The 13407-nt window shown below is 31.8% G+C and overlaps 1 protein-coding gene across 1 annotated transcript in view; it reads left to right on the plus strand.

The window, feature by feature from the left end:
* LOC129221052 (cilia- and flagella-associated protein 44-like) overlaps window positions 1–12423 on the plus strand; it is a 103270-nt gene extending 90847 nt beyond the window's left edge. Inside the window, exons 25-27 of the mRNA XM_054855489.1 lie at window positions 3726–3951; window positions 7337–7474; window positions 12361–12423. Of these exons, the coding sequence (XP_054711464.1) occupies window positions 3726–3951; window positions 7337–7474; window positions 12361–12423 (427 nt within the window). The remainder of the gene's footprint in view (window positions 1–3725; window positions 3952–7336; window positions 7475–12360) is intronic.
* The last annotated feature ends 984 nt before the right edge of the window (window positions 12424–13407 follow it).

Consider the following 13407-nt stretch of genomic DNA (forward strand, 5'->3'; position numbering starts at 1 on the left):
TGCAAGGTTTGCAAAACACCAGTAGAGCATATTTTTGCCAAAAATCTCTTTAAAGTTAATCATAGTTATCGATAATGCAAGTTATGAGTATTTTCAGTTAGCGCAAAAGATGAAAATATATGCATTCTCAACTATAATATGTGCTCACTTTAAACTGAATTAAATCTGATAGAATATATCTGAAATATTTATGTACAATTACGATCAGCTTTTTACATAAAATGACACACACTTTTTTGTTGATTATGTGAAACTAAAGCACCAAGACTTATTAAATACCAATAAGCATTAATTTAATATCAAGCCATCAGATTCCAATTAAGCTTTAGTTAAAATCCTTAAAAACAATCTTTTTTGTTCAACTCTGTTTCACTAAAAGAAATCCAAACAATCTTAATTTAACGTGTTCTTTTAACGATACAAACTGTATTGCAAAAATCGAAACAGGAAGGAAAAAGAGATTTATTACAATTCGAAAACTCACCCATGTGACGGAAAAAAGTCCAACAAAATAAGCATAATTAGTCGCACATCCTAAATGTACCCAAATATGAGGCCGGTGAATGATAAACTTACACTTCAATCAATAAACATTACTAAAGAAACATTTTTCATATGCTGAAAAGAGTTAAGAACGTTGAATGTGAAAAAATAAGAAAGGACAGACGATAAATGTCCGAATAGAGCAACCAATTTTAAACTAATTAAAAATGAAATTCTAGATGGAAACGTTGTTTTAAGATTTGGACAGCAGCCAAAAAAATCTCTTTTGACACAATTATTAGAATTTTATTTGCTCACCCATATGCAAAATGGCAACAGGAAAGAAATAAAAATTCCTGAATAGCGTTATGTTAATTAACGTTTTAATTAATATCTCCGCTAATTAAAGTCATACAATTACGAGATTGGTCCTATTGTTTTCTTTGGAAAATTTCGAATTGATCGGTATCTCGTTTGACTCCCAATTCGCAGTGGTTCTCGAGAAGATCGATCTTCAGACAGACAGACAGACGGACGCGAACAGATTTTAATATTATAGTGGATTTTTGTAGTTTTAATTTTCAAGTATAAATATAATGAGGAAATAATTAGTACCGTCAACTGAGACAACTTAGCAAAGTGAGACACCTTTCCAGTTTTTGAAAATTGAATTACGGTTTTGATGATATTTGGCTCCATACTGAATTTCGAAACCAACTAATAGATGTGGTATACTGCCGTGCTAAGCACAGATGTGGTATCTGCAGCAGAGCTCAAAACGAGAAATTGATGAATAAAGTTTTACAACTCGTTTCTTTGATTTATGACTTAATTAAATGCTCAACTTGCGATAGTTGTTTCGTAAATAACTTATCTAAGAACGGTAAGAGAGTATTTTTGTAAAAATCTTATTTTAAAATTAATAAATGTAGTTACGACAAATTTTCTTTTCAAAACCTTTTCACATACTAAGCTATTTTCACCGTAAGTGACAATTACTAGGCATTTTTAGGGGTATCTGCACAGATACGGCAAAAATAGCTTAGTCAAACGTGCTCAATGTATCATTAAATAATACTGAAAACATCTGCTTTCTTTGGACTTAGCTGTTTCGCTTTATTATGTTAATACAAATCTAACAGAATTTACCTTCTGAAAGATACCATTTTCAAAACTCCGGACAGTTAAAACTGTAATAAAAATATTACTGGCCGTAGAATGAAATGCATTTTATTTTATTTATTTATTTATTTTTTTTTTTTTTGCATGAAAGAATTAGATATGAATATTTTACATGCATTTCATTTTTAGAATTTGCATTTTAAATAAACATTTAAATAGAAAAAGCTGAATATTTACTTTAACAATTATGCAAAATTGTATTAGTTTTTATTATCAACCTGTATCAACTATTTAATGATAAACTAATTTTAATACTCTGTTACAATAAAGTGCTACGTTATTAAATATGCTGCTTTACTAAGGTATAAAAGTCGTATCTACAAATTACTAAGGAAAAAAGTGGTAACTGCGCAGATACCACTTTAAAGTCTTAGTATTTGTCACTTACGTTCAAATTGCCTTAGCAAACTAAACAAATTTGCATTTATGACTTTTTTCTTAAAGCTTTTTTTAATATTTCTTGTTCACAAATTGCCAAAAAACTTGAGATTTAGCTAAATTAAATGACTAACGACCACCTCGTGACAATAACTCAATTTTGATAAAATGTGTAGATACCACATCTGTGCTTAGCACGGCAGTATAGGCCTTGTTCAATAAAACACTGCTACATCTATTAGCTGGAATTTAGTGTATCAACAAACATCATTGTTTTTAAAAACTGGCGAAGATGTCCCACTTAGCAAAGTTGCCCCAATTGAGGGTATGCTAATTTTAAAAGTTCTCTTATCTTAACCTGAACAAGAATTAAGGGGGTATTCCAGGGTTTCCGCTACGGTCGCATTTTTCGCATAATGCGAAAACACTATATCAATTGCGAAAATAAAGCAATGCATTTTCGCTCTTTTGCTCAAATAAAAAATAAATTATTTTTTTAAATAAAAAAGAAATGTATGATCCTAGAGAGGAAGCGTGCATGGCGATAATCAACTTAATCTTTTTTAAAACTTAGCTAAGATGTTTAAACTACAATTAAGTTCAATAACTATTAGTCTTATCCAGCATTATGTCCCCTGAATGACTGCTTTATTAGGAGGAGGGGACAACAACGTTCTAAACAAAAATCGTGTTTTCTTTTTTTTATTTTATGTTTTAAAAAAATCGCTGTTGTACTTATTTTTTCAAAGATATCACAGATGAAATGTGAATTTTATTTTCAACTTTAGATGAAACACACTGAGGCATACATAAATATATGAGAATGTGTAACATTTTAGCATTTTGCTAACATTTTTTCCTCAATTTTAGCTTTTATGCTAAAGAACTTTTGAACCCAGCTTAAACCCTGGGGTATCATAGTCTATGAGGCTTAATTTTAAGGTGATTTTACAGGCGTAATAGAAAAAAACAGCAGCTAATTTCGCTATCCATTTTTATCAGTTTTTTATTAATACTTTAAAAGTATAAAAATGCATAATAGTTGAAAATAAATTCAAAATTTTAATTGGGGAGGCTGGCAAAGTGGGATTCTAAAAAAAAAGGGGGTCTCCTGCTTGACGTGATTCCAATCCTCCAGGTGATCTGAAACATAAAGTCAAGGTTAATTCTTACTAAACAAAGATGTAGAATTGTCTGGATGTAGCCAATTTGAAAAAAAAATTTTCTCACAAAATGGCATCTTTTTGAAAAAAAGTTGATTTTTCGGCTCCTTTTTTGAAGTTTGGTAGTTTTTTTTAAAAATAATAAAAATCAATTTTTTTAAAAACCCCTACGTGGGAGCAATTTTGATAGTACTGAGAAAGTCTGTTCCAAATTTCAAGTAAATCGGTGCATTAGAACTTGAGATCTCTTGTCAACCGCATCGAAAAAACTAGTTTCCAGAAAAATGCTTTTAAAGTTTGCATTCTCATTTCAGCAAAAGAGTTTATTTCAACAAAGTTAACTGTAACTCCAAAAATAATTTGAATTTCCATAAATCCTCTTAAAAACTTATTCTTAAAGATCTAAACTCTGAGAATATGAAGGGAAAAAATTTCGATTTTTTTTGAATTTCTAGACTAGAATACCCACTTAAGAAATTTTGGCATATTGTGTTCTGAATTTTAAAACAATATTCACAGGGTCTTACCGAAGAAAGTTGACAAACTACGACACAAGTTAATATATAAGCAAGAAGAAATCAACCGAGTGCATAGAGAGAAAGCAAATGAAATGATGTTAAAGTTTGGAAAACACTTAGATTTGGAATTGCTGCAAGATATCTTAGACAACCCACATTTCCGAATCAAGAAATATGAAGCAGAAAAGCTTATTGAATCCTTGCAAAAAGAGCTTAAGAAAATAAAAGTATGTTTTAAAATGTTTTATGATAAAGGGGCTCATCTATATCTATCATAGTTTTGAAGTAAATTTACTGCAACTTGTTAGGCCTTTAAAAAAATCAAAACAACTAGCTAACCAGTGCAAAACATTGGCACTCGACAGATTAAATTTAAAAACCCCAGTTTTTTTAATTTGAACTTTATCATACTTTCCAAAAATTGTCTGAATTACTTAATAATTAATTTACTATTAATTATTAATTTATTATTATTTATTATTAATTATCTATTATTATTTATTAATTATTAATTTATTATTAATAGTTAATTTATTATTAATAGTTAATTTATTATTTATTATTATTATTAATTCATTATTATTTATTAATTTATTATTAATTTATTAATTTATTACTGAATAATTAATTTATTTGAATCCACTATCGCCCCTGTAGAACTCAAATTTATTTGGTGCTTTTGTATTATTTTCTTTTGTTATAGGGGAGGGTGACCCAAAGTGGGTAGACCTTCGTATGCCTACCCACTTTGGTGGGTACCCCCCACATGGTGTGTAACCACCATGGTGTGCCTACCCACATGGTGTGTGAGCGGCAATGAATACGTATGTCGTGTATACCCGAATACCCCCGAGTTATTATCAGTCCCAGTGAAGCGGCATGGCACAACCAGGCTTAAAATTTTTCAAAAATGATACATTTAAAAAAAAAAGTTTTGTAACTTGTGATTAGTCGAAGACCAGCTTATTTTTTTGATTGTCAATAATATTACGTTACTCTGACACTATCCACCTATAAACTTCGATGTCATTCCGGTTTTTTTTTTTAAATTATTAATTTAAGGTTATAATTATTGAAATAAAAAATGTGCATTTGGGCAAAGCGGGTATAGGATTTAATCATGTATTTATTTATAATTTCTTGAAATATGTGCTGACTTAGATTTTCTATTTAAATTGGATAAGTATAACTTTAAAAAGTTATTTTTTATGTTGGCAATTAATTAGTCTATTAATTTAATTAGTTATTTCTTTATGTTTTATAAACAAATGACTGACTTTAAATTGGATAAGTATAACTTTTATATATTTATATATTTTTTTTAACGGCAGGTAGCTAGTCAACTATTTTAATCATTTATAACTTCATATTTGATCGGCAAATCTGCCAAATCACAATTAGTTAAGCTTACCCACTTTGGACTCCCTGGTAAGGCAAAGCCGGGTTTTCAAATGTTTGTAAAGTTTGATAATAAAAAAAATATTGGGTTTGAAATAATGCACGAATCACTTTTATTTTGAAGTTCGATAACCCTGTTAGGATATAAAACCAAAATAGTTTTGATAAAAAGTCAAAAACTACAATTTTTGAGCGTTCTTTGAAAACCTACCCGCTTTGGCCACCCTCCCCTATATTTCTGAAGTTTCTGTAGAAATTTTAGATAAATCAGGGATTCAAATAATCAAGGTTTGCAAAAAATGCAGCGATGTTTTTAGCACAAGTGACACCTGGTGGGATAATGTGCGGCATGCTCCTACCCTCCCTCCCACCCCAAATTCTGATGTTTACAAATACAAATACAAAAGTGACGACCAGCAACAGGCTCTGGGCCCAGCTAGACTGGTCCTAGTCAATTTACAATCCCCAGTGAAGATCAATGGCCCTCTTAAAACTGTCTATGCCCTTGCTCATTACCACCTCTTCCGGTAAGCTGTTCCAAGGTTCCACTACCCTGCTAAAATAATAATTTATCCTAATATCCATGTTAGCCTGAGATTTAAATAGCTTAAAACAATGACCCCTTGTCCTGTTTTCAGTGCTAAACTTCAGCCCCGTAACATTTTTCATTTTAATAAATTTAAACAACTGAATCATGTCCCCTCGGTCTCTTCTTTGCTCAAGACTGTACATTTTTAGCCTTGTTTAAATATGTAGTTCCTGAAATTTTCAGAAACTTATCTTTATTTATGTGATTTAACTAAAGTCTCATATAACTAATATGCATAAAAGACAAATATAAATTATGAGCTCATTTTACGTACATTCTCACTAAATGTACATGCAACTAACCCCGCCCTGGCAGTATTGTGTTCCATTTCAGTTGAAAACAACTTTTTTATTAATTTTCTTAACTGACTTAAGAGTTGCATTCGTATCTGCAATTGATTTTTCACTTCCTCATTCTCTGATTCATTTATGCGAGCTACTTCATCTTACTTTTCCTTCATCAAACTAACTAATATTTCAGTGAAATTTCAATTTTATCTTGAAAATATTTTATTTATAACAAAACAACAAGATTCAATTTAAAATTCCCATCTTACAGAAATTTTACTACAATATTCGTTTTCACAGAAAAAAAGTATGTTTTTACTTAGACATTTTTATATATGTGTGTATGTATTTCTTTTGCTTTTTTTAAAAATATTTAATGCACTTCTACACTTGCTTTTAAATTTTAGAATGTTTAATTGCTTAATTATTTTAATTATTAGTGCATGATCATGTACAAATATAAATTTTGCTTCTGAATTCATGCAAACTTTAACTCAAATAGAAAGTATCAATGAAAAATTTCTTTGAAGATTCAAACTTTTTTAGAAAGTTGATATTTGGACTTCCAAGTGTTGACTTCCATTTTTCAAAACATGTTTCTAGCTGTTTAGTGTATATGTTACCGTTAAAGTATATAATGCAGTTATTTTATAGAATACCCAGTTATTCCATGAAATAACTGATCATGTCCGTTAAAGTGTGTAATATGTTATTAATTTGACACTTTAACTAGTTATTCTCCGAAATAACTAGGTATTCTATAAATTAACTAATGAGAGACAGTTAAAGTGTAAAATAAACAATTTATCTAAAATGAAATAACTGGGTATTCCATAAATAAACTAATGATTGTTGATTAAATTGAAAAAGAAGCAATTTATCTAATTTATGCATCGTACAAATGGTATTTATGAAAATGTACCATAAAATCATTTGTTACAACAAGGATTACTAAAATGACACTTGGAATTACAAATAACATTACTTCTAAAACAAAAACATTTTTTGTTGACACACCGGGTTTTACACAAACATATTGGGGGTAACACAGGGGTGGAAGGTAAATGTATTTGTCGTGCAAGATATATGATATAGATTATTTTACTCTTTAACGGGCTGCAGATTGTTATTCTATGACATAACTAGTTAAACCATGTAATACAAGAGAGTTTTACACTTTAACGGACACGATCAGTTATTCCATGAAATAACTAGGTATTCTATAAAAAAACGGATTTCATACTTTAACGGCAACATATATAAGAGTAACCCCGACTGGATTTGTATTTAAAACTGTTATTAAGTATCAGTTTCACTTCTATTTTGAAAATTTTCTAGGTACTGGAGAACAAAACATTCAAATCCTTGGACAAACTAAGATTTGAAGATACAAAGCTGTGTTATGAGCTCATAGAATTGAGGGAAGAACATAAGAGGCTGAACAAATGTTATTCTCATAAGAAACAGATTCTTCCTGTGAGTGTTTTTTGTTTGAATTTTTAACCCCCGACACACAAAGGAAGGGGGTTATAAGTTTGACGTGTGTGTGTGTCTGTCTGTGGCACTCTAGCGCTTAAACGGATGGACCGATTTTGAAAAAAAAAAATGTTTGAAAGGAGAATTGATCGAGAGTGTTCTTAGCTAGGTTGCATCTTTGGATTGCATTAGTTAACAAAGATATTAATTAAAAATCTCTAAAAGGTTTTTTGTGATTTTTGCAGTGAAAAAATAGTTAAAAAATTTAAAATTTGACACCAAAATAAGGAGAATTTTTTCGGCGTCTGATAGAATGTTTTTGGAACACCCATGTTTCATAGGATTTGAATTATAATGTTTGTTTAAAGCAGATTTTAATAATGGCTAAGCCTTTATTCACACGATTGATAACGGAATTCATTGTTGGCCGACAAGGAAATAAAATGCAATGATTTAAAATTTTTATCTGTTGCCAGTTTTTATTTAATAGCAAATGAAATACTTGACATTGTTTTTTAATAATATAAGACTTTTAAAATTATTTTCAATTTTCCCTCTTGATTTTACAATCGGGACTCAGTTGGGAGTTTTTTTAATTTTTAATTTTATCATTGCTTGTATTATTATGAATATTACTGAGTATTGTTTTTTATTTTGCCTGCTTGGCATTTATGGGAAGTTTCCTTTTGTTGATGAGCAAGAATATTAAACGGTACTGATTTTTTCTTTAAAGTCTAAAAGCTTGATTAAAATAATAAAGGGTATGAGGGGAAATATTAGAATATTGATTGTGCCTCTGCAGTGGCACCCTTGAGTATAACAATTGACAAAAGCGCTATAGAGTTCCAACTGCACTCCGTTTTTGATATTGCTTCTACCACTGGCTAGGGCTGACTGAGGGTGTGAACTACCTAATCTAAGAGAGCGAAACATAGCTGTTTTAATGTTAAAGGGCACATTTCTATGTACAAATACAAATGTGTCGACCAGCAACAGGCTCTTGGCCCAGCTAGGCTTGTCCTAGTCAATTTATTAGTCCCGAATGAAGATCATTCGCCCTCTTAAAGCTATCCACCCCCTTGCTCATTACCGCCTCTTCCGGTTAGCTGTTCCAAGTGTCCACAACCCTACTAAAGTAGTAGTTTTTCCTTATTTCCAGGTTAGCCTGAGATTTAAATAGCTTAAAACAATGACCCCTCGTCTTGCTTTCGGAGCAAAAATTTAATCCATTAACATCATTCATTTTGATAAATTTGAACAACTGAATCATGTCCCCTCTGATCCTCCTTTGCTCCAGGCTATACATATCAGTGGCGCCGACTCCATGGGGCTTGAGGGGGCCCGAGCCCCCCCAATAATTTAAGAAAATTATTAGCTATTTAATGCTTTCTAAACTCAAATTTGTCTTAGTATTTTTTATTTTCCTCGTTTGAAGATAGTTACCTATACATTCCGTAATGAGTTAAAACAAATAATTATTACGGTAAAAAGCAGGTTAACTAAAAACGAGTGGTGTGGATAATGTTATGGTGCTAATTAACTACATACAGAATGTTAGAGTTAAAATTTCGAAATATTAGTACTATTTTATTACCGTATAGTACTGCATTAGTTATTTTCAAATACTTAAATATTTTTAGGATATAAGACCCTATAAAAACCAGCTATTTACATACTATATTAACTTTATTAACTAATATTAAACAAATTAACTTTGGAATATTATTTTTATTTAATGAACTCTGAGTCTTATTCAAAGCAAGTTTAAATTAGCTATTTCACTTATTAATCAAAGTGCGACAGCAATGTTTTATGTTTTTTTTTTTTTTTAAATGATTGTTTAAGATTTATTTAAATATATTTTCAATCTTTTTATAGACATATATTCACTGTTCTGTAATAGTCTAAAAACAAAATTAGTATACTATAAATTAAATTAACTTTTTACGAAAATACCGTACAAGTGTTTTTTTTTCTTTGCCGTTTTTCAAAGCAAAACTTGTGTCGAGTTAGCGAGAGTAGAGTTTTCGGGATTCTAATGTTGATAATATATTGCTCTAAAATGCTTAAAAAACTGTAAAACTTACTTTTTCCATCTCCAATTTAGAAAATATTTCCTGGGGTTGCCCCCGCGGTATGTCCCCTACCCTACCAATATTTTTGGTGGGTTGGCGCCACTGGGATGCAAGTCAAGTGCCCTTCCATGCAAGTCAAAGTGCCCTACTTTATATCAATGCCTAGCCACGGCACTGCACGACGACTTTCTCCAAAACAGAAGTGTAAAAATGTCCCTCATTGGAAGACAAGTGACATGATCTAATTGAACCAGAAAATTTGTGTACCAATTCTTAGATTGACTTTGAAAACGCCATGCCACATGTTGTTTGTTTGTATAAATCAGAAAATATGTAAATTGGCATTTTCAAGGTTCAAAAATCTTGAGCTTTCATTCTTTTTTGGAAAAAGGGGGGGGGGGGCTCCGTGGGATTACATACCCCTGGATCATCGGTGACGTTTAGCCCCCCCCCCCCCCCCAATAATTTTTGCAAGTTGGCGCCCCTGATACATATTAAGCTTTTTTAGTCTGGTATCATAATCTAAATTTGAAAGTTCCAATACTGGTCTAGTTACCCTTCTTTGAACCCTTTCCAATACAGAAATATCTTTCCTGAGATAAGGAGACCAAAACTGAACAGCATACTCCAAATGTGGTCTTACTAAACTCCTATATAAAGGCAGAAGATTCTTTTTAGATTTGTTTGAAACAGATCTATTGATAAACCCAAGCATTCTGTCGGCTTTGTTACTTGCAATGCTGCACTGTTGAAAGTATATTTTGTACTTGTAATATGTGCATCGAAATGTATAAGCTTTCTTACTCTTGTTTTTAAATACCATAGCAAAGAAATTAAAGCCATGTTTTGGTATGATTTTTTTGTCTTCTGTTATTTTTAGGATGCTCCAAAGCCTAGGCTTAGTGGTAAGCTTAATATGTATAGTTTGGAGCAAAGAAGTCAGAGGGGACATGATTCAGTTGTTTAAATTTATCAGAATGAATGATGTTACTAGGTTAAATTTTTGCATGGAAAGAATGATGGGGGAGGGGGGGGGGTCATTGTTAAAAGCTATTCAAATCTCAAGCTAACCTGGAAATAAGGAAAAATTACTTCTTAAATAGGGCCGTGGGAACTTGGAACAGCTTACTGGAAGAGGCGGTAATGAGCGGGGGGGGGGGGGGGGTGAGTAGCTTTAAGAGGGCTATTGATCTTCATTGGAGACTTATAAACTGACTAGGAGCAGCGTAGCTGAGCGGAGAGCCTATTGTTGGTCATCACATTTGTGTTTGTATCGTATTTGTATTTGTAAATCCTGTCCTGGAGGTAATTTGTAAGGAGACTTGAAAAATGATTCTTCAGAAAATCAAAACGCACAAGTTTAATAACTTTAAAATAATGTAAAACTCACTATTAACTCAACCACTAAGTGCTTTATTATATAACACTGGGGAACATTGGTCATTCATAGTTTTTCTCTTTAAAACAAGCATTTTTCTCTCTGGGTTGATAATGATTGCAAGAGTTTTTTCTTAGACATTTACATGATCATTTTTCAAGTCTGTTAGTCAGGAAGCTTAAACGAACCTTTGAAATCTTTGACTTTCAATTGTTCTGCAATTTTTATAGTGCTTTCCTGAGAAACCAGTCTTGGAATGAATACATTTTTCTAACACACTTTTCTAACAGTTTTTACACAATTCTATCCAGATTTCCAGCCTGTTTTACTGCATTTAGTTTTTGAGTCCAGTTTCAAACCATAAAAGTATTACCTTTTTTTTTGGTTAAAGTTTTACAAATTTTGCATCCTTTCATCGCTAAACAAAGTAACACCGGTTTTTGCGCACTTTTTCTTTTTTAACCATCTTTAGTAACTTTGAGGTCATTTTTCAGTGTAAGAAATTTTGTTAGGATCATTTTCTGGACTTATTTGCTTCAACTGAATGACAAGGGGTACATATGTCATAGTTGTGATCTTGATGACAAACCCTGCAGCGTAAAGGTTTTTGTGCGAGACCAGTAAGATCTGAGCTGTTCTTAGTAGCTGGATTATGTTCTGTAAGACGATCCATAATAATTTCCACTTCAAGGAGTGAAAAAGGAAAACAATTTCTTTAAAAATTAATGAACTATAAGGATGATGAGTATGACTGGCAATTGCTTGAAATTTGCTGTTTAAAGATCAAATGTCATGGAAACCTTACGAAGCGTGTTCAATTCTGCAACTCTATCACCATCCTTTGGAGGTTGCCATTGTTTAGAAGTGACTGTTCGATTAGATCTTACAGCAATCGTACACAAAAGTGCTTTATCTACTTATTATATTCCTACCTAGTTTCAAGAATTAATCCTCAATTCAGCCATTCAAGAATTTCAGTAAATTCCCTAGTTTGAGTACATAGCACAGTCAAATATATATTTTTTGCAAATTATTCTCTTAAAAGTAGGCTGTCTTTTAGTTTACATTTTAAATTAATGCTGACAAAGGGTTTTTTAATTTTCTACATTCCATAAACACTCTTCATGCATGAGAGAATTGCAAAGAGCACATATAACCTGCCTAATGGAAAACCCAATCATGATGTTGAGACTTTACCATAAAGTGTTCTAAAAATTGTAGACTCTTATAAATAATACATATAAAAGTTACTAAATTAAACTTTTAATTATGACTTTGTGAAAGTAAAACTTGATTGCTTATATCTGCACGTAATGTTTTATTTAAATATTAGTTTTTATTCCCAGTTAATGAAATTAATTACTTTTCCGTGCATTTTGTGAGTTCTATTGTCATTGCAAAGATATGTGCATTAACTTTTATCTCTTTTCCAGAAAATTAAAAGCACTCCTCAAGTTCAAGATAAGGCACAATCTCAGAACTCTTCCATCTTATAATAGGTCCAACTTATTATCTGTTTCTTCTGTAAATTAAAGCTCCAAATAAAGGTTATTAAACTTGGTCTAGTTGGTAATGATGCCTATGGAGTTATGAAATCTAATAGATTTTCCGACGTATGTACCACATACATTTGGGCCAGTTTTATGAAAATATTGCATGAGCTCTAAATTCATTTCATGAAATGACTTGACTGCCTTTCTTGTGAATTTAACTCCTTGACATTCAGTGAAGTCTCGGAGATGTCAAAGAGTTTGCAATGGCTTATGAAATGAATGACATCTCGCAGACCTCGGTATGCAATGGTAACTTGAAGTGCATGACATCTCCGTGCCATCACAGTCTACAATGGTTCATAGAATAAATGGCATCTTCTATATGCCATTGTGTATCATGAGGTTAAAGCTGTTAAATTGCTGTTACTACAAGTGATTTTATTCGTATGCCAAGGGGTTAAAGGCACAAATGGGAAAAGAAAACTGAGCTAATTTTTAAGGAAGTATTGAAATAATAGCTGTACCCTCACGGCGATGCCTGTGCAAAGAATTTAAAAGAAGTTCCTTCTATAAAAGAAAATTCTCCTTTGTATAGGATTTTGCAACTGTAAGTATGCTAACGGTTGCATTGCCTCAGTGCAAAGTATTTGCTGTCCTCGAAAGGAATTCAAAAACACATTTTTTAAAGTAACTTTTAAAATAACCGCAAAAATGTGACGCGCTGAAATTGCTACTGAGTCTCAAACAAAATACCTCATTTTGCAAATATAGATCTTGAGTGGTTTCTCAGTCCAAATACAAATGTGCCAACCAGCAACAGGCTCTGGGCCCAGCTAGGCTGGTCCTAGTCAATTAATTAGTCCCCAATGAAGATCAATGGCCCTCTTAAAGCTATCCACTCCCTTGCTCATTACCGCCTCTTCCGGTAAGCTGTTCCAAGTGCCCATGACCCTACTGAAGTAGTAATTCTTCCTAAAGCTATTTAAA

This window comes from Uloborus diversus, chromosome 4 (genome assembly GCF_026930045.1).
Source record: "Uloborus diversus isolate 005 chromosome 4, Udiv.v.3.1, whole genome shotgun sequence".
Lineage (NCBI taxonomy): Eukaryota > Metazoa > Arthropoda > Arachnida > Araneae > Uloboridae > Uloborus > Uloborus diversus.